The sequence below is a fragment of the Panthera leo genome, chromosome B3 (assembly GCF_018350215.1).
Source record: "Panthera leo isolate Ple1 chromosome B3, P.leo_Ple1_pat1.1, whole genome shotgun sequence".
Lineage (NCBI taxonomy): Eukaryota > Metazoa > Chordata > Mammalia > Carnivora > Felidae > Panthera > Panthera leo.
Window position 1 is genome coordinate 60051452 of NC_056684.1, and position 23110 is coordinate 60074561.

Sequence of the window (23110 nt, forward strand, 5' to 3'; positions counted from 1 at the left end):
AAAAATAAATAAATAAACCTTAAAAGGTTTGTATCTTCTGGAAATCATTCCACATTAGCAAATATAGGCCTATCTTATTCTTTTTTATTTATTTATTTATTTTTAATGTTTATTTATTTTTGAAGGAGAGAGAGACAGAGTGTGAGTGGGGGAGGGGCAGAGAGAGAGGGAGACACAGAATCCGAAGCAGGCTCCGGGCTCCGAGCTGTCAGCACAGAGCCCGATGCGGGGCTCGAACCCACGAACCGTGAGATCATGACCTGAGCCGAAGTCGGACGTTCAACCAACTGAGCCACCCAGGCGCCCCATGGGCCTATCTTATTCTTGATAGATGCATATTCCATTGTTTGGATATCAGTAGTGCATTTTACCAGTCTCCTATTTATAGACATTCTTAGGGTGTTTTTAGGTCTTTGTATCACAATGAAATTTGTACATCCTTTTACAAATATCTTTGCATACTTGAGACTGATTCTTAATACTAAGTCTGTACCTTTATATTTTGGATAGATATCGTCAAATTGTCCTTCAAAAATGTATATCAGTTTACTTTCCCATCACCAGTGTGGTGAAAGGATCTGTTTCCCAGCACCTCAGCCAACTCTGTATTTTACTTAACTGTAAAATTTTTGCCACTTTAAAAGATGGAAAACAGGGTGGTCTTATTTCAGTTCACATTTCTTTCATTTTAGTGAGGTTGACTATTTTTCATATGTGTATTTATCATTTCTCTCTGTGAGCTGCTCATTCATAACCTTTGCCCATTTTTATGCATAAGATTGCTTATTTTTATACCTTCATTTAAAATATATTTACTTGAGGAATCATAGTTTCCTCTTTCCTCTTCCTCTTCCACTTTTCATTGGTGCCTGGGTGGCTCAGTTGGTTAAGCATCCAACTTCGGCTCAGGTCATGATCTCATAGTCCATGAGTTTGAGCCCTGTGTTGGGCTGTGTGCTGACAGTTCAGAGCCTGGAACCTGCTTCAGATTCTGTGTCTCCCTGTCTCTCTGCCCCTCCCCTGTGCTTGCTCACGCTCTGTCTCAAAAATAAATAAACATTAAAAAAAACTTTTTTAATACAGGTTTTTTTTTTTTCATATTCCTCTTTCAGGCATTTCATATTCTGGCATTGGGTTTACTAGAAGAAAAGCAACAGCTTGAAAAAGCTCCTGAAGAAGAAGTGACATTTGACTTTTACCATAAGGCTTCAAGTATGTTTTAGTATTAATTTTCAGTATAGTTTCAGCTAATTACCAAGTGAAAGTTTAGCTCTTACAGAGTGTTAATCTGCCACTCATTAAAGCATAGACAATTCTGAAATTGTTTAAGACGTTTCCTAGCATCTTTAGTTCTTAACTAATGTTTTCAAAAATAAAAGTGTTTTTTTAATTCTCTGCTGTATCTTTTTACTGCATGATCCCCCCCCCCCCCTTCTTTGAATGGGAGATAAATATATTGATGGTTTCTTACTTGCCTTCTTTGTCTAGTATTACCAAATATTTGCTGCTTCATCAACCATAACATTCACACTACCCATCTATGGAAGTTATTAATGTTCCTGAATGTAAACTGATTGCAGACATCTGAGTGAATGATAATGTGTGTGTTTGGCACTGTTTTTTACCTGGCAGAACGGGATAGGTTTAGATTAGATTTTTAAGTTTTATTTAGATATTTATTAGATTAAGATAGTTTTCATCAAAGCACATTCCAGGGACATTGATTAGGAGACCAAAAGGAGAAAAGCTTCTCTTTTTCTATTTATAAACTGAGCTTTTTCGATCCTTGAAGACATCATATACGTATTCAGTTTATGGGCATAAACAGCCCCCACGTTCATATTTTGGGGAGGTTTGGTTCTAATTAACTACTTTTATTAGACAATGAACCAAGTGGAGGAAAGGTGAGACACAGATCCTTAAAAGTAGCTTTCACTTAGCCCCAGTGGAAAATGTATTAAGAGTTTTAAAGTAATTCAAGTTTTTCATGTTTAATTTAGTACTGAGTACTTCATGTCATTGCAGATTCTTCCATTGAAAAATTAATGTATTTAAGGAAGTGATTGTGAACTTTGGCTATCAATGTGAATAACATTAACTATAAATTATAATTTATACATAATTATGAAGATACTCATTTATGATTTGTAACTTTTGTGTTTTAAAAAAGGATTGGGAAGTTCAGCCATGAATGCTCAGAATATACAGATGCTTTTGGAAAAACTCAAAGGAATTCCCCAGTTAGAAGGCCAGAAAGACATGATAACATGGATACTCCAGGTGAACCTGATAAACTAATCATATCTTGGTTTATATATTTAAGAATCCTCTGTTTGCCTGTAATGTTAAACTACTGTTCTCTAACTGTAAAGTCATTTACTATTGATTTCGTGGTCACTCACATGTTTTCCTATTTTAGTGAAAGGATTTTTTTTTAATTTTTTTTTCTTAATGTTTTTATTTATTTTTGAGACAGAGAGAGACAGAGCATGAGCAGGGAAGGGGCAGAGAGAGAGGGAGACACAGAATTGGAAGCAGGCTCCAGGCTCTGAGCCATCAGCACAGAGCCCGATGCGGGGCTCGAACTCACAGACTGTGAGATCATGACCTGAGCCGAAGTCGGACGCTCAACCGACTGAGCCATCTAGGCGCCCCTGAAAGGATTTTTTTTAATTAATTAAAATTTATTCATTTATATCATTATTTAGTCGGTATCTATTGATTGCCTTTTATGTGCCATGGTCATTTCTAGACACTGAACAAGATAGATAAGGTGGTTGCTGTTGTGGAGCATATACTAGTTCAGGTACAGGCAATAAACAAGAAAAGGATAATCAGAAAAAAAAAGAAAGAAAGAAAGAAAAGGATAATTCAGTAGATGAATAGAGGGTAACTTCAGATGGGTAACCAGAAAGGCCTTTCTTAGGAGGTGACATTGAAACTGAATGACATGGAGCCAGTCTTAGAAAAATCTGGAAGAGTATTCCACACAGAGAGAACAGCACTGCAAAAGCTCTAAGGAGGCCAGAAAGAAGGCCAGTGTGACTGAAGCACAATGAGAGAAGGAGAAAAAGGTAGGCAACAAGGTCAGAGGGACAGCCAGGGGCCAGATCATATAGAACTTTCCAGGTGAAGGTAAAAAGGTGGATTTTATTTTTGAGAACAGTGGGAAAGCACTGAAGGATTTTAAGTGACATAGTATTGTCTGTACTTTTGTAAGATCACTCTGGCTGCTGTGGGGTAAGTGGATTATAGGGTATAAGAGTAAAAGCAGGGAAACTATTAGAAAACTGTTGCAGAAATCCTGGTGAGAGATAAGCATGACCAGGGCTTGGATGCAGATGGCGAGAAGCTGGACTGATTCAGGTGTAATTTGGTAGTAGAATCTGTAGAACTTGCTGATAGATATGGTGGATGAGGAAGATCAAGGAATCAAAAATGACTCCTGCATTTGGAGCTTGAACTGTTGGGTGGATGGCAGTGCCTTTGGGGAGGAGTGAGTAAGGAAGGGGTAGGGAGAGAAGCTGGAAATAGTACTTTAATGGGAATCCTCCACATGGAAACATGAAGCCAAGGTTTTGGAGCTTCACCTCACTGGACTTATTAAAAGATTCTGATGTTATCAGATAGATATTGTTTTGATAACTAGAATATGGATTGATTAATTTCCATATTCATATCAATTGGAGATCTTTGTACTGATTTGTACTTCAAGAAGTTGGCTTTTTTTATTCCTTAGAGTAAGTCATTAAACATGTTTGATATAATTAGATTTGTGGCTATAAGGTAATGTTATTATTAAGGTTTCTCTTGAAGCAGAATTCACAAAGAAATTTAGTATTTGTGTTAAATTTGCCAATATAATTACTTTAAAATACAAAAACAAAACAAAGTAGATAAGTTTACAACTTTTATTAAGAAAATAAATTGAACTGTCATTTATTTCAACATGTATGTCTTGCAGACACAGTGTTATATATTAGAGATCTATTCCTGAAAATTGATTTTCTTGTAGAATACCAAAGTTTATTGTCAAAATATACAGAAGTACAAGTGTCCACTGTTAAAATCATTAGGAATTTTCCTCAAATGTTCAATATAAAGTTGTGTTGTAAGTTCCTAGTGGGAGGTATTTACACATGAGACTGAGACTCCTTCAAATATAAACATTTTGTGGATGGATGTACCATCCTATTGCTGAAACATTGGTTTTTGTTAAAAACAACGAGACTGATCTATGCAAGCTATTATGGAAACATCTTCACAGATAAATGATTAAGTGAAAATGGAAGATAGGAAACAATGTATATGGTAGGATTGCTTTTGATGAGAATATGTGTAAATATAAAGAAATATGTATTCTGATAATTTTTTCATGCAAACAAATACTAATAATCTTTAATTTAGTTGATTTTGGGGAGAGGGACTTAATCAGGGAGAGGATTTCATTTTCCATTTTGTATTCTCGTCTTTATATGCCTTTGCATTAAAATAAGTAATTTATAATCTAAAAAAATTTTTTTTCCCTAGCAAAAGCAGAGAAATGCTAATACCTACAGATGGAATTAGCTAATTTTGTTGCCTGCAGCCTCCTGCTTAGCTGTATTGCTAATCAACTAGGGCAGGTGTTTGTCACAGTCAGGAGTCACTTTTTATATACTTAAAACTACTTATATAACTATTTATATGCATGACTGTGTGTATGTAAAGTTTAAGTCAGAGACGTTTGGTGACGTGATGACAAAATCAAATTAGTGAATTTTTCTGTTTCTTATCAGTCTAACCAAATCTTTTTTTTTTAACATTTCATCTATTTTTCATAGATGTTTGACACAGTGAAGCGATTAAGAGAAAAATCTTGTTTAATTGTAGCAACTACATCAGGATCAGAATCTATTAAGAATGATGAGGTAATAACATTATATTAATGGTGATGTTCTTGGTCTTTGAACTTTACCGGTTTAAGGTAGCTGCTGCTTTTTTATTAGAAGGAAGCTGTTTGTTGTAAAGTTTGTGAGATGTCCCATCTTCTTTTGTTCATTGTGTTTCTGTACCACAGGGTTTAGTGCTGCTTGACACATAGTTGTCCAGTATAATATATGTATTTTACAAAATCAGAGGAAATTGATGTACGTGGAGCTCTGTCGGAAATACCATATTTTATTAATTTTTAAAATATTTTAATATCTGAAATTGGGATATATCCTATAATCAATGACTTCTTATAATTTAGTCAGCATTCTTAGTGGAACATAAGAAAATGGTACATCTTAGATTCAATGAAATGTAGTAATATTCAGGTTATGATGATTCTAATCTTAAAATTATTAGAATACTATTTATTACTTATGATTTTTTTATTATAGTTTGTAACTATTCCTCCTAAAAGAATAACACTGGACTTAAGTTAGAATAAACAATAAAAAGACACCATACATGTCAGTAATATTGTTAAAGTTCTCAGTTTTAGCAATGCATCTAGTAGTAACTGTTAGATAGTGTCAGGTTGGTCAAAATTGATTAAATGTCAGTGATTAAACAATTAACATATGATTTAAAAATTTTGTTTCATTTAATTTTCTTAATCTACCTGCATTGAGTATAAAAGACCATTTATTAGATATTTAAAGTACTTGGGGCTTTTAGATTAAATTATTGAAATAACCAAAAGAGCAATTAGTTGTATGATAGGATGGAGCCTATATGCTAGTTCTGAGACATCAGATTGAATCTAGGCTTAAGGGGAAATCAAGTGTTATCAGACTCTTACTCTAGGAAGTTTTGCTTGACTGAATAGTGTATGTCAATTTTAACAATGGATCCTACCTAATTTTTGTGGTTTTTTAATACCCAGATTACTCATGATAAGGAAAAAGCAGAACGGAAAAGAAAAGCTGAAGCTGCTAGACTGCACCGCCAGAAGATCATGGCTCAGATGTCTGCCTTACAGAAAAACTTTATTGAAACTCACAAACTGATGTATGACAGCACCTCAGAAATGTCTGGGAAAGAAGACTCCATTATGGAGGAAGAGAGGTAAAACCTAGCAAAACTAAAAACTAGCAACTCAGTTTTTTTGAGGGAAAATGACATATTCACTTTAAATAAAATCTTTCCAAAATATGTTTTGTAGTAAGAGAAATTATACTGTGTTTAAATTAGCAAAAACACAGTGGGAACTCTAAGGTATTATTGAATGTAAGTTTATGTTGATGAACAGTTCAAGTGCGCAATAGTTTGTTAAAAGCCTTTATGTACAAAAAGGAAAATGGAAATGGTAAAAATCGAAATCAGCTTCTGTTATCTTGTATAAATGAGGGCCCCTTTAGGTACACATTTATATATCAGTTCATATATTCCACCGTTTTTATAATTTCTGGTAAAAATGAGTGTAGTTACTACGGGTTGAAAAAAAATCTTTCACCTGAAAAAGGTAGTTTATATTTGTTTTTCTTTTTTTCTTGAAGAGAAAGAAGACACTGCCTGTAATTGTAGTCATGGACAGCACATTACAATGGGAATCAATAAATCTGATTTTCTGAGTTCTACTGTGGTGTGCTCTTGGGGAAATCAGTTAACCTTCTGAGAGCCACACTTTGTGAGCTCTTGTATGGTTGCAGTGTGAAAAGGAGGGAAAATAAGGATACTTTTAAAAGCACTCCAATTTAAAATGTAAATACCTCCTATGGTTTTTTTTTTTTTTTTTTTTTTTTATATAATTTATCGTCAAGTTGGCTAACATACGGTGTATACAGTGTACTCTTGGTTTTGGGGGTAGATGCCCATGATTCATCACTCATGCACAACACCCAGTGCTCATCCCAACAAGTGCCCTCCTCAATGCCCATCACCCATTTTCCCCTCTCCCCCATCCTATGCTTATTTTTAAAAATAAGCTTTGACTGCTCTTTAAATAATGTGTGTTTTGGATAGTTTTAAAAAATTGTGCTTTTGCAATAACATTAGAAACAGACATAATTTATCTGTCATCTTGAAGCAGGGTACGTTAACAAGGACCACAAAGAATAAAGACTATATATTTTAAAGATAAAAAAAAAAAAAAATATATATATATATATATATATATATATATATATATATATACACACACACATATATATACATATATACATATATATATATGAAGGTAAGCTATCCTTAGCTGACAATAGTAATAGAACTAGAAATTAATATAAAACTTTATAAACAATTCACAGAAGTTCCAACCCTGGAGATACTTTATATTAGCAACATGCTCTTTATGAAAAAGAGACTACTGTATGTTTAGCCAAACAAGAGGATAGGAAGCAAAAAATGTGCTCAGAGTTAATTAATGGCCTCAATGCTTTTTATTTATTTTTATTGACTGATTGCACACATAAATTATTGTGTTCTAGTTGAAAACAATTCAAATAACACAGTTAGATCCCTTAGACCATCCTCTGCATTCCTGATCTTTCTGCACAGATAACCATTGTTAATAAATAACTATTGTTCTAGGCCTCTTCTATGCATTTATTAACATATATGCATAAATGAGTATTGGTTTGTGTTTTTTAATAGTTTATTTTACCATACCTTTGGTTCTGCAGCTTGTTTTTTTACTCAGTGTTTTATAAATCTCTTCATGTCATTCCATATAGGTCTATTAGATTCTACATGATTCTTTATGTGTGAATATACACTATTTTGTTTGTTAGATTTGGGGCATTTAAGTTGGTTTTCCCTTATTTTCTAATTTTCCCTTAATATAAACAATGTGTCAGAATATTTTTGTATATTTGCTCCCTTGTACAATTGTATAAGTACTTCTCAAGAGTAGAATCTAATATGTGAAAGTACTGGCTCATCATTATTTTAAATTTTAATAGATACTATCACAATAAAACTCCAATGTAGTTTTACCAATTCCTACTCCCAACAATGTTTGAGAGTTCCTATTTTCTTCATTTTCATCAATGCTTATTATTATCATCAGTACTTGAAAATATTTGATAGTCAACATTATAAATCTCTGCCAGGCTGAATTTCCCTATTACTAGTTAGTACTAGGTTGAGCATCTTTTCATATGATTGTTCACCAAATTCTTTAAAATGTTTGAGAGAGAGAGAGACAGAGAGAGAGAGAGAGAGAGAGAGAGAATGAACTAGTGAGGGAGGGGCAGAGAGAGAGGGGAACATAGGATCCAAAGTGAGCTCCACACTGACCCCAGAGAGCCCAATATAGGGCTCGAACTCACAAACGGTGAGATCCTGACCTGAGCTGAAGTTGAACGCTTAACTGACTGAGTCACCCAGATGCCCCCAAAAACATTTTAATTACACAGTTATACTGACACATTTTCCTTTTAAAAATCGGATGTCAGAGATAAAGCTACTTCTGTTTGAGCACTGGCCTAAATCTGGGACTCCTTTCTGCCCTTCCTCAGAAGATATTCTGGTTATAAATTTTATGTATCTCCTGTCAGAATTTCTACTATGCTATTACCTGTAAATATATGTAACCATAGAAATTACATAGTATCATTCAGTCTTTTGTTTTATTTGCATCAATGGTATTATGTGTCCTTCTGCAACTTGTCATATTCACTTGGAAATCTATGCTCTATGTTCTTATGTACCAAACGAGCTCAGTGTTTCTCAGTCTTGGTATTTGGGCAGCAGTTCTTTTTTGTGCTCCATGAATTGCAGGACAGTCCACATCTCTGGCTCCTCATTCACTAAATTCCAGTAGCGTCCTGTAGTCCTTATGGTACCAAAAGGTAAACCTTACCTCACATATTGCTGAATGCCTCCTATGAGGTGGTACCCCATCTAGCATTCAAATTGCACCTTTTAATACTGCTTAGTATTCTGTATGGTGTAATTTCACTTACATTGATGATGAACATTTAAGTTATTCCCAGTTTGTTGAATGATCTGTGGCAATTCAGGGACCTTCTTGCACAGGTAAAGAGGCAGTATTGCAAAGCAGTTCAGAGCATGGCCTGTGAAGTCAGATCACATGGGTTAGATCCAGGCTCTGCTACTATGTAGTGATGAGTCATTAGGTAAGTCTCTTACTGTCTCTAGGCCTCAGTTTCTTCATCTTAACAATGGAGGGTAATCTTAGTACCTACCTCATAGGATTTGTTGGAAAGATTAAATGAATTAATGTAAAGTATTTGAAACAGTGCCTCACATCACAATCAGTGCTTTACAAATATTCGCTATTATTATATTATTATTATACACATTGAGTACATGTAAGAATTGCTAAATCATTAAGATGTAAGTTTTTATTTTAAAGTCTATCAGAATAGAATAGAACTTAAATGCCTAAGAAGAGGGAAAGGATAAAACTCTTACAGGCACGTATAGAAAGAGTATTGTGTAGCCATTTAAAAACAATGTTTCTGAATAAACTTTAATGACACAAGAAAACAAATAAGATATAAGTGAATAAAGCAGGTGCAAATCTGTATATGTGATCTTAATTATGTAAAAAGAATGGTATAAACAAAGTGGACTGGACGGGAATATACAAATGGTTATCTCTAGTTTGTGAGTGTATAATGTTTTTTATTTTCTTCTTTATACTTTTATAGATTTTCCAAATTTTCTTAAGCATGTATTACTTTTCTAATCAGAAAAAAACCAGATAACCCTGCTTCCTGGTATGAAAATTAACTATAATTCTAATATACACTCTACTTTGTGATCTGCATTTTTTGCACTCAGCAACACAAAATGTATTTTTGAATAAGCAAATTAACTGATATGAGCCAGAAAAATCAAGGGGGAAGATTTTAAGCTAATATTGCTGAATATCATTTTTATTTTACTATTTTTGTTCTTAAAGTTCTTGCACTACAGTTACTTAAAATCTACCAAAATATAAAGACAAGTGACCAAAACATGTGTCCTCATTTCTGGTCGTTTCTCTTGGTAGTGCCCCAGCAGTCAGTGACTACTCTAGAATTGCTTTGGGTCCTAAACGGGGTCCGACTGTTACTGAAAAGGAGGTGCTGACATGCATCCTCTGCCAAGAAGAACAAGAGGTGAAAATAGAAAATAATGCCATGGTATTATCGGCCTGTGTCCAGAAATCCACCGCCTTAACCCAGCACAGGGGAAAACCCATAGAACTCTCAGGGGGTATGTATTGTTTAATAAATATCCTTTTGAGCATTTCTTTTCATACTTATATAATGAGAAAAAAATATTGGAAGAAGTTTGGGAGTGAGACTATATTTAGCCTTATTTAGTCAGATCATATTTTACCCATATGTAAAATGGTCTCTAGATATTTACATACCATGTTTGCTCCTTTGTTTTATTTTTTAATTTTAATTTTTGTTACACTTGGCCACATTGCTCAGTCTCTGTCTCTATCTGCCTATCTACCCCCATTTTTCTATGCTGAACCTTTTGAAAGTAGGATGGAGGCATATACATTTCATCCCTAAATATTTACACATGCATGTTCTAAAACTAAGGATAGTCTATTATATGTCTGTCATACCATTATAACATTCAAGAAAATGAATAATAATTCAGGAATATTACCTAATATAAAAGCCATATTTGGATTTTCCCAAACTGTCCTCAACTAGACGTTTTTAGCTAGACTTTTTTTTTCTCATTTAGGGTCTAGACATATTTTGTGCCTTGTTTTTATTATGTCTTTTTAAATCTATGTTAATCTAGAATAGTCACTTGTTCTTTTTTTTTTTCCATGATAATAACTTCTTAGAAGAATGTAGACCAGTTGTTTTGTACATGTCTTACATTGTAGATCTGTCTGTTGCCTCAAAATTAGGTTCATGTTAAGTATTTTCTTGGCAGGAATACTAATTAAGTAATGTATTTTTTTTTATGTCACATCAGAGTTACTGCTTTATAAAATACCCTTGGGATAATAATAATGATGATGATAAAAAAGGCTAACATTAACTGAATACTTACTGTATGCCAGGCACTGATTAAGTGCTTTATGTGTATTTACTCGCTTAATCCGCACAGCAACCCAATGAGTTTGGTACCAATATTGGCTCCATTTACAGATGAAGGAACTGAGGCACGGAGAAGTTAAATAATTTACCCAAGGCCACAAGTTATATGTAATGAAACCAGATTTTTAACCACTATGTCTTTGCTTTTATCCATATTATAATGCCCTAAGTATACCTTAGAAAGTAATTCAAATTACTCTTAAAATTAGAAGAGCAAATTGTGCTTGAATCATAGAAAAATCACTTCAACAACCAAGATAAGGCAACTTAAACCTGATGTTCAGAATAAAAAATACAAATCAAAAATAGAAGTTGTCATTAATTCACACTAATTTTAAATCCTACCTGGAAGTCTAGGTTTATATTTTTCTCCTTTTGCTTACTACTAAGAATATATATCCTGTTACCATGATACTGTGACACTTTACTTGGACATTCCTAAGAAGGTTCATGATTAGAATTTTAGACCTTGATAATCTCTTTTTTTTTCCCCCCATTTTATAACCATGGGGGGAGATGAATACATGCCTCCTATTTTTGTCTTCCTGTACCAGAAACCCTGGACCCGCTCTTCATGGATCCAGACTTGGCATATGGAACTTACACAGGAAGCTGTGGTCATGTGATGCATGCGGTGTGCTGGCAGAAGTAAGTTGTCCTTCTGACATGTTCTTGAAAGAAACTAGGAATACTGAAGTTCATTAAAGGCCACAAAAAGGCATGTTTTCTCATGTCTTCTTTCCTTCCTTATCTGAATAATTGAAGCAGTTTTAATTACTAATTTTGTTTGCATGATATTCATTATCTTATCACCTTCAGAAATGCATGTAATAGGGACACCTGGGTGGCTTAGTCGGTTAAGCGGCCGACTTCAGCTTAGGTCATAATCTCAACATTTGTGAGTTCGAGCCCCGTGTCAGGCTCTGTGCTGAGAGCTCAGAGCCTGGAGCCTGCTTCGGATTCTGTGTTTCCTCCTCTCTCTCTCTGCCCCTCCCATGTTCATGCTCTGTCTCTCTGTCTCTTAATAATAAATAAACGTTAAAAAAAAAAAAAAAGAAATGGATGTAATAAACTATCAACTTAAAATTTTCACTACTCCTTTGTACTTCCTCTCCACGAGCTAGTTGGTTGCTCTTGATCAGTATTTGTGTAAAAGAAAGCTATAATCTTTCTTAAAATATCTCATTTCCCATGGGGTGCCTGGGTGGCTCAGTCAGTTAAGTGTCCGACTTAGCTCAGGTCATGATCTCACGGTTCGTGGGTTCGAGCCCTGCATCTGGCCCTGTGCTGACAGCTCAGAGCCTGGAGCCTGCTTCAGATCCTGTGTCTCCCTCTCTCTCCCTCTCCCCCACTCATGCTCTGTCTCTCTCAGGAATAAATAAACATTAAAAAAAAAAAAATCTCATTTCCCTGATAATGTAGAGTGAAAAGTACCTTTGAGATAGAATAAGACAGGAAATTCTAGTTCCACCTTTGGAAGAGAAAAATTCAGAAATATAATTCCTGGGAAATCTTTTGTATAGGATTCATTCTTTTGGCATTGGGTTAGAGTACATAATCTTCCTGAATAGCCTTTACAACATCAGCTGGCCATTGGAAACTGAAGGAAGTAGTGTCTGCATTTTATCTCCATGCTGCTGAGTTAGGAGCCAAGTTATGATTCAGTAAAATTATTTTAAGTTTGTTTCTGCCCTGATGTGTCTTGTTTGCCCCCAAAAGAATGGGCATCCTATTTCTTGTATAATTGCAACTTCGGTATTTGGGCATGTAGATTCTAAAGACATTTATTAAAGCAAAAATTCCAGACTTTTGTCACTTGGATTAGAGTGAAGATACATGTATCATTCTGAAGGGACCCATGTCTTAAAATTTTGCAGGTATTTTGAAGCTGTACAACTGAGCTCTCAGCAGCGCATTCATGTTGACCTTTTCGACTTAGAGAGTGGAGAGTATCTTTGCCCACTTTGCAAGTCTCTGTGCAATACTGTGATCCCCATTATTCCTTTGCAACCTCAAAGGATAAACAGGTATGTTTTAATTCATGTTTGGGTTGAATTTTTAAAAGCTGTATTTAATCCTTTCATTTGTGCCTGTTTTGATTAGATCACTAGTTTCTTTTGTTGTTTGAAGTAATTAATACTTTTTTTTTCCATAAGTTGTATTCTGTCTTTAAAATATGATGAAAAGCTCCAATTTTTGGTTTCTAAAATAACTGGAATGTTCATTAACTCAAATCTGTATGTTGTGTGTGTATCTTCTAACAGCCATGAAAACAGTAGAACATGAATCTCTACCTTAGCATTCACAAAAAGGGAAAAGATGCTGAGAAGATTTATCCTTTCAAATAGTACTTTTTACACCATTAGAGTTAATGTTTGAAATTTGGTTTCTCTAAATGTCTTTGTATTATTATTTCTAATTCTGTTTTTTTTTTTTTCCCTGAAGAGCCAATCGCCATAGTTGTAAAGATGTGGACAAAATGTTAACAATAAAAGTAAAGAAAAACAGTAGATTAATCATATCTTTGAATAATTTTTAAATTTTTAGACCAAGTTTTTAAACTTTTCTATTCTGACCATCTGTGAATGGAACTCAGTAGCAAATTTATTCATTTTTTATGATAGCTATAGCATATAATTGTATATTTGTGTTGTCACTGTTGTACCTAATAACAGTATTCTTCATTGTTGTTCATTTTCTTAAAACTCAGTGAATTTGTAATGATTGACCTAAGTTTTGCTATAGAAAATAATTTCGTTGATAAAAACACTTAACATGTGTCCACAACAAAAGTGTTCAAAGGTGATAGGCTTGGCAATCAGCGTCAATAAGTTAGTTGCTCTATCTCTACTATTCCTTGTCATTAGAAAACCTGATCTGGGGGTACCTGGCTGGCTCAGTAGGTTGAGCATCCAACTTTTGATTTTGGCTCAGGTCATGATCTCACAGTTCGTGGGATCGAACCCCACGTCTGGGTAGACACTGGCAGAACAGAGCCTGCTTAGGATTCTCTCTCCCTTTCTCTCTGCCCCTCTCCCCACTCACGCTCTGTCTCACTCTGTCTCTCAAGAATAAAATAATAAAAAATTTTTAAAAAGAACAAACACCCTTGAAATAGGAATACCATCAGCATGTTTGAGGCACAGCAGAAAGGCAGCATGCTTGGAATGGAGCAAAGAACAAGATCATAAAAGGGCTTATAAGATTGGAAATTAGAATTTTATTTTTAGTATTAAAAACACGAAATATTTTATGTGTGATGGGAAACCATTGGAGTACTTTGAACAGAGGAGTGATATGATCAGATCTACATTTTAGAAGATCCCCCTGGCTGTTCTGCATTGAATATAGATGATAATGAAGCACTGTTGTGGAAACAGGAAGAACAGTTAATGTATTGAAATAGTTCCAGTGAGGGATGAAGTAACTTGGATTAGGGTAGTAACAATGGAAGTAGAAAAAAGTGCTCAGCTTGGGATATATTTAGAAGGTAAAACCAGCAAGACTAGCTGCTGGCTTCGAATGTGGATTGTGAGAGAATCTGAGAAATCAGTGATGACATCCGGTTTTTTATTTGAGTGACTAGAATGGTGATTCCATTTATTGATATTTGTTACTTCTACGTGATGGGCCTATGAATGGTATCTTACTCCTTGTACTTTTAAAATTCCCCTCCTACCCAAAACTACATTTTTACTTTATTTATTTATTTTATTGAAATATAGTTGACAATGTTACCATAGTTTCAGATTCCAGTATAGTGATTCATTAACTGTACTGTGCTGTGCTCACCACAGGTGTGGCTCCCATCAGTCACATACAACACTATTACAATACCATTGTCTATATTCCCTATGCTGTACCTCCATGCCCATTACTTATTCATTCCATAACTAAAAACCTGTATCTTCCTCTCTCCTTCACCCCCTTTTGCCCATTCCCACACCCCACCCCCCTTTCTGGCAACCATCAATTTGTTCTTTGTATTTATGGGTCTCTTTCTGCGTTGTGTGTTCATTTATTTGGTTTTTTAGATTCCATATACAAGTGAAATCACATGGTATTTGTCTTTCTCTGACTTCTTCACTTAGCATAATACTCTCTAGTCCCATCTATGTTGTCACAAATGGCAAGATCTCATCCTTTTTTATGGCTGAGTACTATCCCATTGTGTGGGATACTGCATCTTTATCCATTCATCTATCAGTGGGCACTTAGGTTGCTTCCATATTGCAGCTGTTGCAAATGATGCTGAAACTACATTTTTAGACGTATGTGCTTTTATAACCTACGTAGTTAATCTGAAGGAGTTTGATGTTTTCATACAGTCAATTATCCATAGAAAGACTCTACAAGTTCAGCTTTTCAGTTTGACTTTGTGCCAATGGCTTAATAATTTTTAAATATCATTTTTCAGTGAGAATGCAGAGGCTCTTGCTCAACTTTTGACGCTGGCACAATGGATACAGACTGTTCTGGCCAGAATATCAGGTTATAATATGAAACACGCTAAAGGTTTGCTCAAAATTATTTTATATTTTGCTGTTTGAGATTTAAGTGTCAGAGTCTTTAATATTTTTCTGAAGTACTTACTGCTCTAAAATATGGTTTGCAGATATAGATTTGTCGACTATCAGGACCTAAAGATTTCAAAGCCAAAATTAAGTTTGACTTAAATCACTTAAATAGTTTTCATACTGGCAAGCAATATAGACAGTGATTAATCTGGAGTCACACTGCTTGGAGTTAAATCTTAGATCCATTGCTTACTGTCTCTGTGATCTTGGACAAGTTTTTTAACCTGTTTGTGCCTCAACTTTCTTATTTGCAGGGTGAGAATAATAATAGCACCTATCTCGCTGACTTAAGAATTGAGGTATCCTGTGTAAAGTAGAACAATGCATGGTACATAGTCAATCCTGTATGAGCATTAGCCATTACTATTACTAATTTTGTTAATATGTTGTCATTAATAATAAAAAAACAACATTTTTAAACTGTTACCTCATTTATATATTCTTTACAATTGAGGGATAAGACTAAAAAGTCTAAAGACTCTGAGAAGTAAACAATGGTAGGCAAGTGAAGGAGGGAAGTCAAAATTTGAAGAATGGTCGAGGCAATGAGTTTCCTGGGTTTTTTTCCTCCTTTATTACCCAGCTTTGAACTCAGCATAGCCTGAGTCACAGAGCTTGCAATGGACATGAATAGCAAAAAGTTCAAGAGAGATGCCCTCTTTCTGGCCAGAGGACCAGGAAAAAAAGTCCCTCAGAACTGGAAAGTGTAAAGGGAATTCCTGTTTTGTTTTGTTTTGTTTTGTTTTGTTTTTTCCTCTTCTGACCCTCTCCTGATGCCAGCCCCAGTCAGGGAGCTGGAGCTGCAATGCCGTGGCGGCCACATAGATATGTAAGATCCCAAGAGAAAACCAGTCTCTCTGGCTGGAGGAACTGGAAAAAAAGGGGACCTCTGTGTTCCATAGAATGCAGGGTGAATCCTCATTATTTTTTTTTCTGTCTTTGCCTCACAGTTTTATCCCAAGGGTAGCCCCAGTCACCTGAATCTACTTGACAACAGAAGGGACTAAAACTGAGAGAAACATGTCATTATGGCCAGAGGAAGTGGGGAAAAGGGTCCCTTGGAGCTAGAGAATATGGGGGAAATCCCAGAAAGAAGAGAGCTATAGAAGGGGAATCTCCTATTTTTGAGAACAGCACAGATCCTAGGCTTGCCTCCAAGCTGCACATGTGCAGAACAGGCCCAGAGAAACAGCAACAGGTTTGAGAATGAAACTGCATTAAAACCATCACTTAAGTCCCAGACTAACACCTGAGTAGTACATGTATAGGCAGACCCAAACAGTGTAGCAAAGGCTCGGAGACTAACATTGGAACCACCATACACAGACAGTGGGACAGAAATTGTTGAAATTAATTGTGTTGATTGCCTACGGATACAAAAAGAAAGGTACATTTTTCCACAGAATTTTAAGAAGAACCAAAACCTCACAATGTAATATTCAAAATATCTAAGGTACAATCCAGAATTACTCAACATACAGAGAACCAGGAGAATCTGACCAATCTCAAGGAAAAAAAAATCAATAAGATGCCAATCTTGAGATGTTTTAACATTGAACTTTTTAGACAAAAAATTTAAAGCACCCAATAATCATTAAACATAAGGTAAAGGTGAACACTTTTGAAATGAATGGAAAAAATATGAGTTCTCAGCAGAAAAAAAGTAGAAACTATTAAAAATAAAGAACCAAATGGAGAGGATAGAATTGAAAAAATACTATATGAAATAAAAATTAACTGGATGGGCTCGATAGTGGAATGGAGATGGGAAGGATAAGAGTTAGTGGACTTGAAATCTGATCACTAGAAATTACCAAGTCTGAAGAATAGACAGAAAGTGCTGAAAAAGAAAAATAGCTTTAGAGACACATGGACCCAATTTTTTAATCCAATATTTATGTCATACAAGTCCTGAAAAGAAAAAAAGATGGTACAAAAAATAGTTGAAGAACTGATGACTGAAAACCTCCAAAATTTGGTGAAACACATAAATTTACAGATTTAAGAGTTCAGTGAAACTCAAAGATAAACTAAAAGAAAATCACACCCATATAGATAATACCTAAACTGCTGAAAACCAAAGATGAAGGAAAAAAGTCTCAAGAGCAAGCAGGAAAAGACAACTCATTTCACATAGGGGAACAACAATGCTAATTTGATAAGGAAATGGAAAATGGAGCCACAAAGAGGTTGGTATTCACTCAAGGTCTTAGTAATAGGAGCAGAGTTAGGATGCCAACCCAGGCAGCTTGGCTGCAGATCCTTGGCTCTTACTCACTATTGTATGCTGCCTTACTAGTAGAATACTATCCATCCATTAAAAATGGAAATATAGAGGGACAGTTACTGATGTGGAAAGACATTTATGATCTGTTGGTGACAAACAAGATACAGAGTACTACTATAGATTTTGTCTTTTTAAAAAGAATCTGTATTTGCAACATTTATATGGAGGACAGAAGAATATCACCCAAATGTTATTTGAGTAGAGAAATTTTGAGCAATAGTTTATTGTCTATTAACATTTTCTAAGTTTTCTAAAATGGTCATATATAATTTTAAACAGCTAGAAAAGTGTGTGTCACACTAAACCCTTGTGATTTTTCATTCTTTTTTCTTTTCATTTATAAGGAGAAAACCCACCAATTCCAGTCTTAGTTGATCAAGGAATGGGAGATTCCACTTTTGAGTTCCATTCTATCCTGAGTTTTGGAATTCAGCCTTCGTAAGTATCCAAGTAGTTAAGAGTAGTTTGTAAATGGCTGTGAAAATAAGAGTGAAGAACAATCCTTCCTTCCTTCCTGCCTTATTTGCAAAATTGTTTCTTTATCCCGTTTTTGTCTTGTTTCTCCCTGGAGTTTTATTTGTATAATAAAATTAAGTGGTTTGAGGTATTAGAGTAATATGTATTAGAGTGAATCCTGCCTGTAATTAACCATTTTTGACCAACAAAAATGCCATTTCTATATAGTCCAACCTACAATAAGAGCAGAATTTAAGAGATTTCAATTAAAGACATATCTAACTCTGATTTCTGTAAAGTCTCAGGTCAACCCCCACCCCCATTCATTTTCTTGTTTGTAAAATTGAAACAGTAGCTTCTTATCTTACATCATAAGGTTATTGAAAAAATACTTATGTGAAAACACTTTGAAAAATATAATGTATCCAAATCAGGTATTATTATTATTATCATTATTATTTAATAAATATTTTCTGATGTACACTTTTTTAGTTGTGATTCTTGTTTATATTTTGAATCCTCTTGCTGTTGAAAATACTTGTTACAGGGGCGCTAGGATGGCTCAGTCGGTTAGCGTCCGGCTCTTGATTTCAACTCAGGTCATGATCTCATGGTTCATGAGATCTTGCTAACAGTGCAGAGCCCGCTTGGGATTCTCTCTCTCCCTTTCTGTCTGCCCCTCCCCCACTCACACTCACGGACTCTCCCGTGCTCACGTGTGCGCTCTCTCTCTCTCTCTCCCTCTCTCTCTCCCTCTCTCTCAAAATAAATAAACTTAAAAAAACAAAATACTTTTTACAAAAGGAAGTTCAGGAAATCAGAACTTATCACTCCCAAGTACATGGTGTATTCATTCTCTCTCTGTTTCACACACACCCTGTTAACACTGAAGTTTCTCTTAGTCCCTTTCCACACATTAAAACTTGTTAGGTCAGATCTGTTTGCTTTGAATTTTATTCCTTCTCTCCAGTCTGTCCTTAATTTGGACCTGGATCCTTTCTGTGATCCTTTACTACATCTTTTATATGAAGTAAAGTTATATGAGCCATTATCATTTTGTAAGAGATATTTTTCTACCTATAAGAGCTACAGTCCCATTTTTTCTTCAGAGGCTCTAATCTCCAATTTGACAAAGAGCATTTTACTTTGTCAAAAGAGTTAAATTGTTGTTTCAGTACCTAAATTGTTAAATTTTTGTTTCTGTACCTTATTCTGTAGGTAACCCCTTTTATTAAATCACTATATAAAATTTTCTTGTTTTACTTTTAGGATAAAATATTCTAATAGCATCAAGGAAATGGTCATTCTCTTTGCTACAACAATTTACAGAATTGGACTAAAAGTACCTCCTGATGAAACGGATCCTCGAGTCCCCATGATGACCTGGAGCACATGTGCTTTCACTGTCCAGGCAATTGGTAATGCCTGTGAGAGACTACTTCGGAGGGTTCATAGAAAAAGAATTAACATTGATTGACCAGAAATGTTTCCTTTTCCCTGATGTCTTAAAATAGTTTGAATTGTTTGAGGACTATTGGTATCTCAGTAGATTACTGTAGCCTGATGCCATTTAGTCTGATAATTTTTGTATTGATCCCTTTTTAACTACAGTATTGGTCATATGCAACAGAAGCTCAAAATATTTGAAAGGTATAGCATGAAGCAAGCTATATTCAAAAGCTGGCAGATTTATAACACACTAGGAAAATCAAGGGAAAAAAAGGCAAAGGAACAAGAATCAAGCCAGAAATGTTCAGTAATTTTTGTTTCTTTTACACCTTGAGAGAAAAAAGAAAGGGAAACCAAAGTCACCTAAAACATTATCAGAAAAGGGAAAAGAAGACTGAGGTAGTTGTGAGAGAGACAGACTAGCAGGCAGGAACTCACCAGGTCATAATGGAACCCCACTGTCAAATTCTCTGCCAAAATTTAAACTTCTTATAGAAGAATGCAGCAATCAAATCAAAATGTTGTATACCTTAAATTTACACAGTATAAATTGGGATGGGGGGAAGAAGAGTGTAGTAGTGAAGGATTTCTTAGTTTTTAAAATCAGCATATTTGCTTATTACAGTATGAGATAGAATACTATCTAAAAAAGAGTAAGAACTGTAATTCTTTTATGTCCTCTTTATCCAAGATGGTTTCAGTCTCCCTTTCCAATATACATTTTTGGTGGTTGCTCCCAATGGAGTCTATCATCTTTTCTTCATTTACATATTTTTTTGTAACAAGACACCATTTCATGATTTGAATTAAGTAGCACGAAGCCACAAAACCTTCCTGCACACGAGCTTCAGCCTCCTGAACAGATTTTAGGAGTCACATCCAAACCTGTCAGACTTAAGTCATGGATAAAAGATTACACACAGGTTTATCTTTCCTGTGGTTGAATAAAATGAGAAATAGGAAGAATGAGATTTAAACAGAATAGAATCTGAACAAACCGGTAAGAAATGTAAAGCATTCTTTTGGAGTCATGATCTACTACTAAGTCTCTTGACAGTTTCAGTGAAGATATTTTACACTTTACTATCCTTGGCAAGACAAACGTTAGGAATCGGGAGTTTAGATAGTTAACACAAAAAAAGGTCACAGTTTTTGTCAGAAAAGTGATGAGAAGTTCACTGGAGGGCTTCCAGTGGTCCAGTGGTTCCTATGTGGTTCTGTAACCTAGTAATTGGGTTTTATTTTATTAATACAGTATTATACTGTTTTCACTTCAGTGCTTTTTCCATCCCAGAACATAGTGCTGTACTTTATTCCTAGTGCATAAGCATCTGACTTACTTCATTCCCTATGGGTATGGCAAGACATACACAGAACATGTTGGCATAGTTAGGAACTACAGTTGAAGAATCAATATACAGAGTCTTTTTTTACTGTCCATTCAAAGATGGAAAAAGAAAATAGGAAGTAAACCTTCCTAACTCATAGGTGTATCTGCTGCCAAAGATCAATGAAAGTAAGAGTAATTTAGCAATAAATGCCCTAGCCAACAAGGCAAAATGTATCTGAATCCGTGGGGTTTTTTGAATTTTCAATTTTTTTTTCCTGTCATGTAATTATTTTTTAAAAGTATGCGTAAGAGCAATAGTTACCTGCATTGCCTTATGTATTTTAAAACAAAATACGTTGTGACCGTACATAAAATTACTTGCTGAAAAATTTTTTGTGTAGAAGAGAGGTTAAAAGGACGAAAAATAAACCAGGCTGCTTTGTTTTTCCCAGGTACTCTCTGTAGAGAGCTGCAGGGACTTTATTATGTGTAGTGACAGTTTGCTTCTATAATATCTTCTCACTCAAAAATTTGGAAATTTTGGTCTAGACTTAAACATGAAACTTTGAAGGGGAAAAGTGCAAATCATCTGGTCAAAAATATATTTAAAGAACATCTGATAGAAACCAAGTAAACAATTGTAGCAGTATTCAGGATTTATTATTTTTGTTTTTCTTACTCTTTGAGAAAACCTCTTGGGAGATGAAGGAAAACCTCTGTTTGGAGCACTTCAAAATAGACAGGTATGTATATTCCAGCAAGGTATGTGTAACTCATAGTAGGCTTTTTTGGTATAATCTATAGTTAATTTATTAGTTTTTAAAATCATTTTTTTTAATTCACTCCTTTTTCTGTAAAAATTAGTGGAATTCTATTTTTTTTTTCTTTTTTACAAAGCTACCTCAGTCTCACAGGAGACAAAATGGCCCGCATTGTGCACTTTAGAGAGCTTACTCAATCTCGGTGGTTAAATGTAATTCATAGATTTCAGATGATACTTTGTCCCTTTTTTCTCCCCTTCTCTGCTTATTGCCAAGTCAGAAATTCAGTGTCCCCTACATTTTCCTTCTTCGCTAATTTTGTGCCATCATGTAACATTAAGTACTAATGCTGGCTTAACTCTACATAAATAATCATAGTGAATTCAAGAGTAAAACTAAGCCATGGCTCCTTGATGGGCAGATCTTAACACTACAGGACTATACCCGTCTCCAGACCTAAGCTCAAGAAATAGCCCCTTGAAAACAGGGTGGGCAACCAAGGATTCCATAGAGCACCCCTGCTCCTAGCCATTTTCCTCTTGTTTTCCCAAGGCACAGGGGACTTTTAATATACAATGTGCTTCCCTACACTTCCTGGCCGCCTGTTTGGAAGGCAGATCTATTCCCTGCATTTAGTGGGGTTTTTCTGGCCATGATTTTAGAATTTTTATAAATTTTTTTGCCCAGGCCTCAGGGTAAATTAATCCAGTAAATTTAAGAAATTGACTCTGGGGAAAATGAGTATCTAAATGAGAATTGAAATAATTATAGCTTTAATATCTCTTGGTCATGGAAAAATCTATTAAAATTTGATAAGTTCATAAAACTTCCTGAAAGTATTAAAAATATTATAAATATTATACTTTAACTGCAAGAATGTAAAGTTTATAATAAGGCTACAACTAATACTTGCAGACTGGGAATGATTTTTATAGTGAATGACTTAGGTCTGTCATCTGCCCTTTTTCTCTTCCCCTCTCTTACAATCTAGCATAATGGTCTGAAAGCATTAATGCAGTTTGCCATTGCACAGAAGATTACGTGTCCTCAGGTCCTGATACAGAAACATCTGATTCGTCTCCTATCAGGTAGACTCTTCTCTGAATATTATTATATGTCTTTTTCCTTTGCATTTCTGGCAGTGTATATCATTCGGAAACAACACACTGAACTAATTTTGAACACTACTATAGCAGCTTTCTAAAAGAAAAAACAAAGACATAGATGCCCGTACAATAACTGTAGTCTTATTTTAA

At 34.9% G+C, this 23110-nt stretch overlaps 1 protein-coding gene across 1 annotated transcript in view; it reads left to right on the top strand.

Moving 5' to 3' along the window:
* Window positions 1-23110, top strand: part of UBR1 (ubiquitin protein ligase E3 component n-recognin 1) — a 133262-nt gene that overhangs the window by 82619 nt on the left and 27533 nt on the right. The window contains exons 26-37 of the mRNA XM_042942244.1: window positions 1113-1212; window positions 2171-2280; window positions 4824-4910; window positions 5855-6036; window positions 9932-10137; window positions 11549-11642; window positions 12872-13021; window positions 15412-15509; window positions 18203-18296; window positions 19584-19732; window positions 21781-21836; window positions 22846-22942. Of these exons, the coding sequence (XP_042798178.1) occupies window positions 1113-1212; window positions 2171-2280; window positions 4824-4910; window positions 5855-6036; window positions 9932-10137; window positions 11549-11642; window positions 12872-13021; window positions 15412-15509; window positions 18203-18296; window positions 19584-19732; window positions 21781-21836; window positions 22846-22942 (1423 nt within the window). The remainder of the gene's footprint in view (window positions 1-1112; window positions 1213-2170; window positions 2281-4823; window positions 4911-5854; window positions 6037-9931; window positions 10138-11548; window positions 11643-12871; window positions 13022-15411; window positions 15510-18202; window positions 18297-19583; window positions 19733-21780; window positions 21837-22845; window positions 22943-23110) is intronic.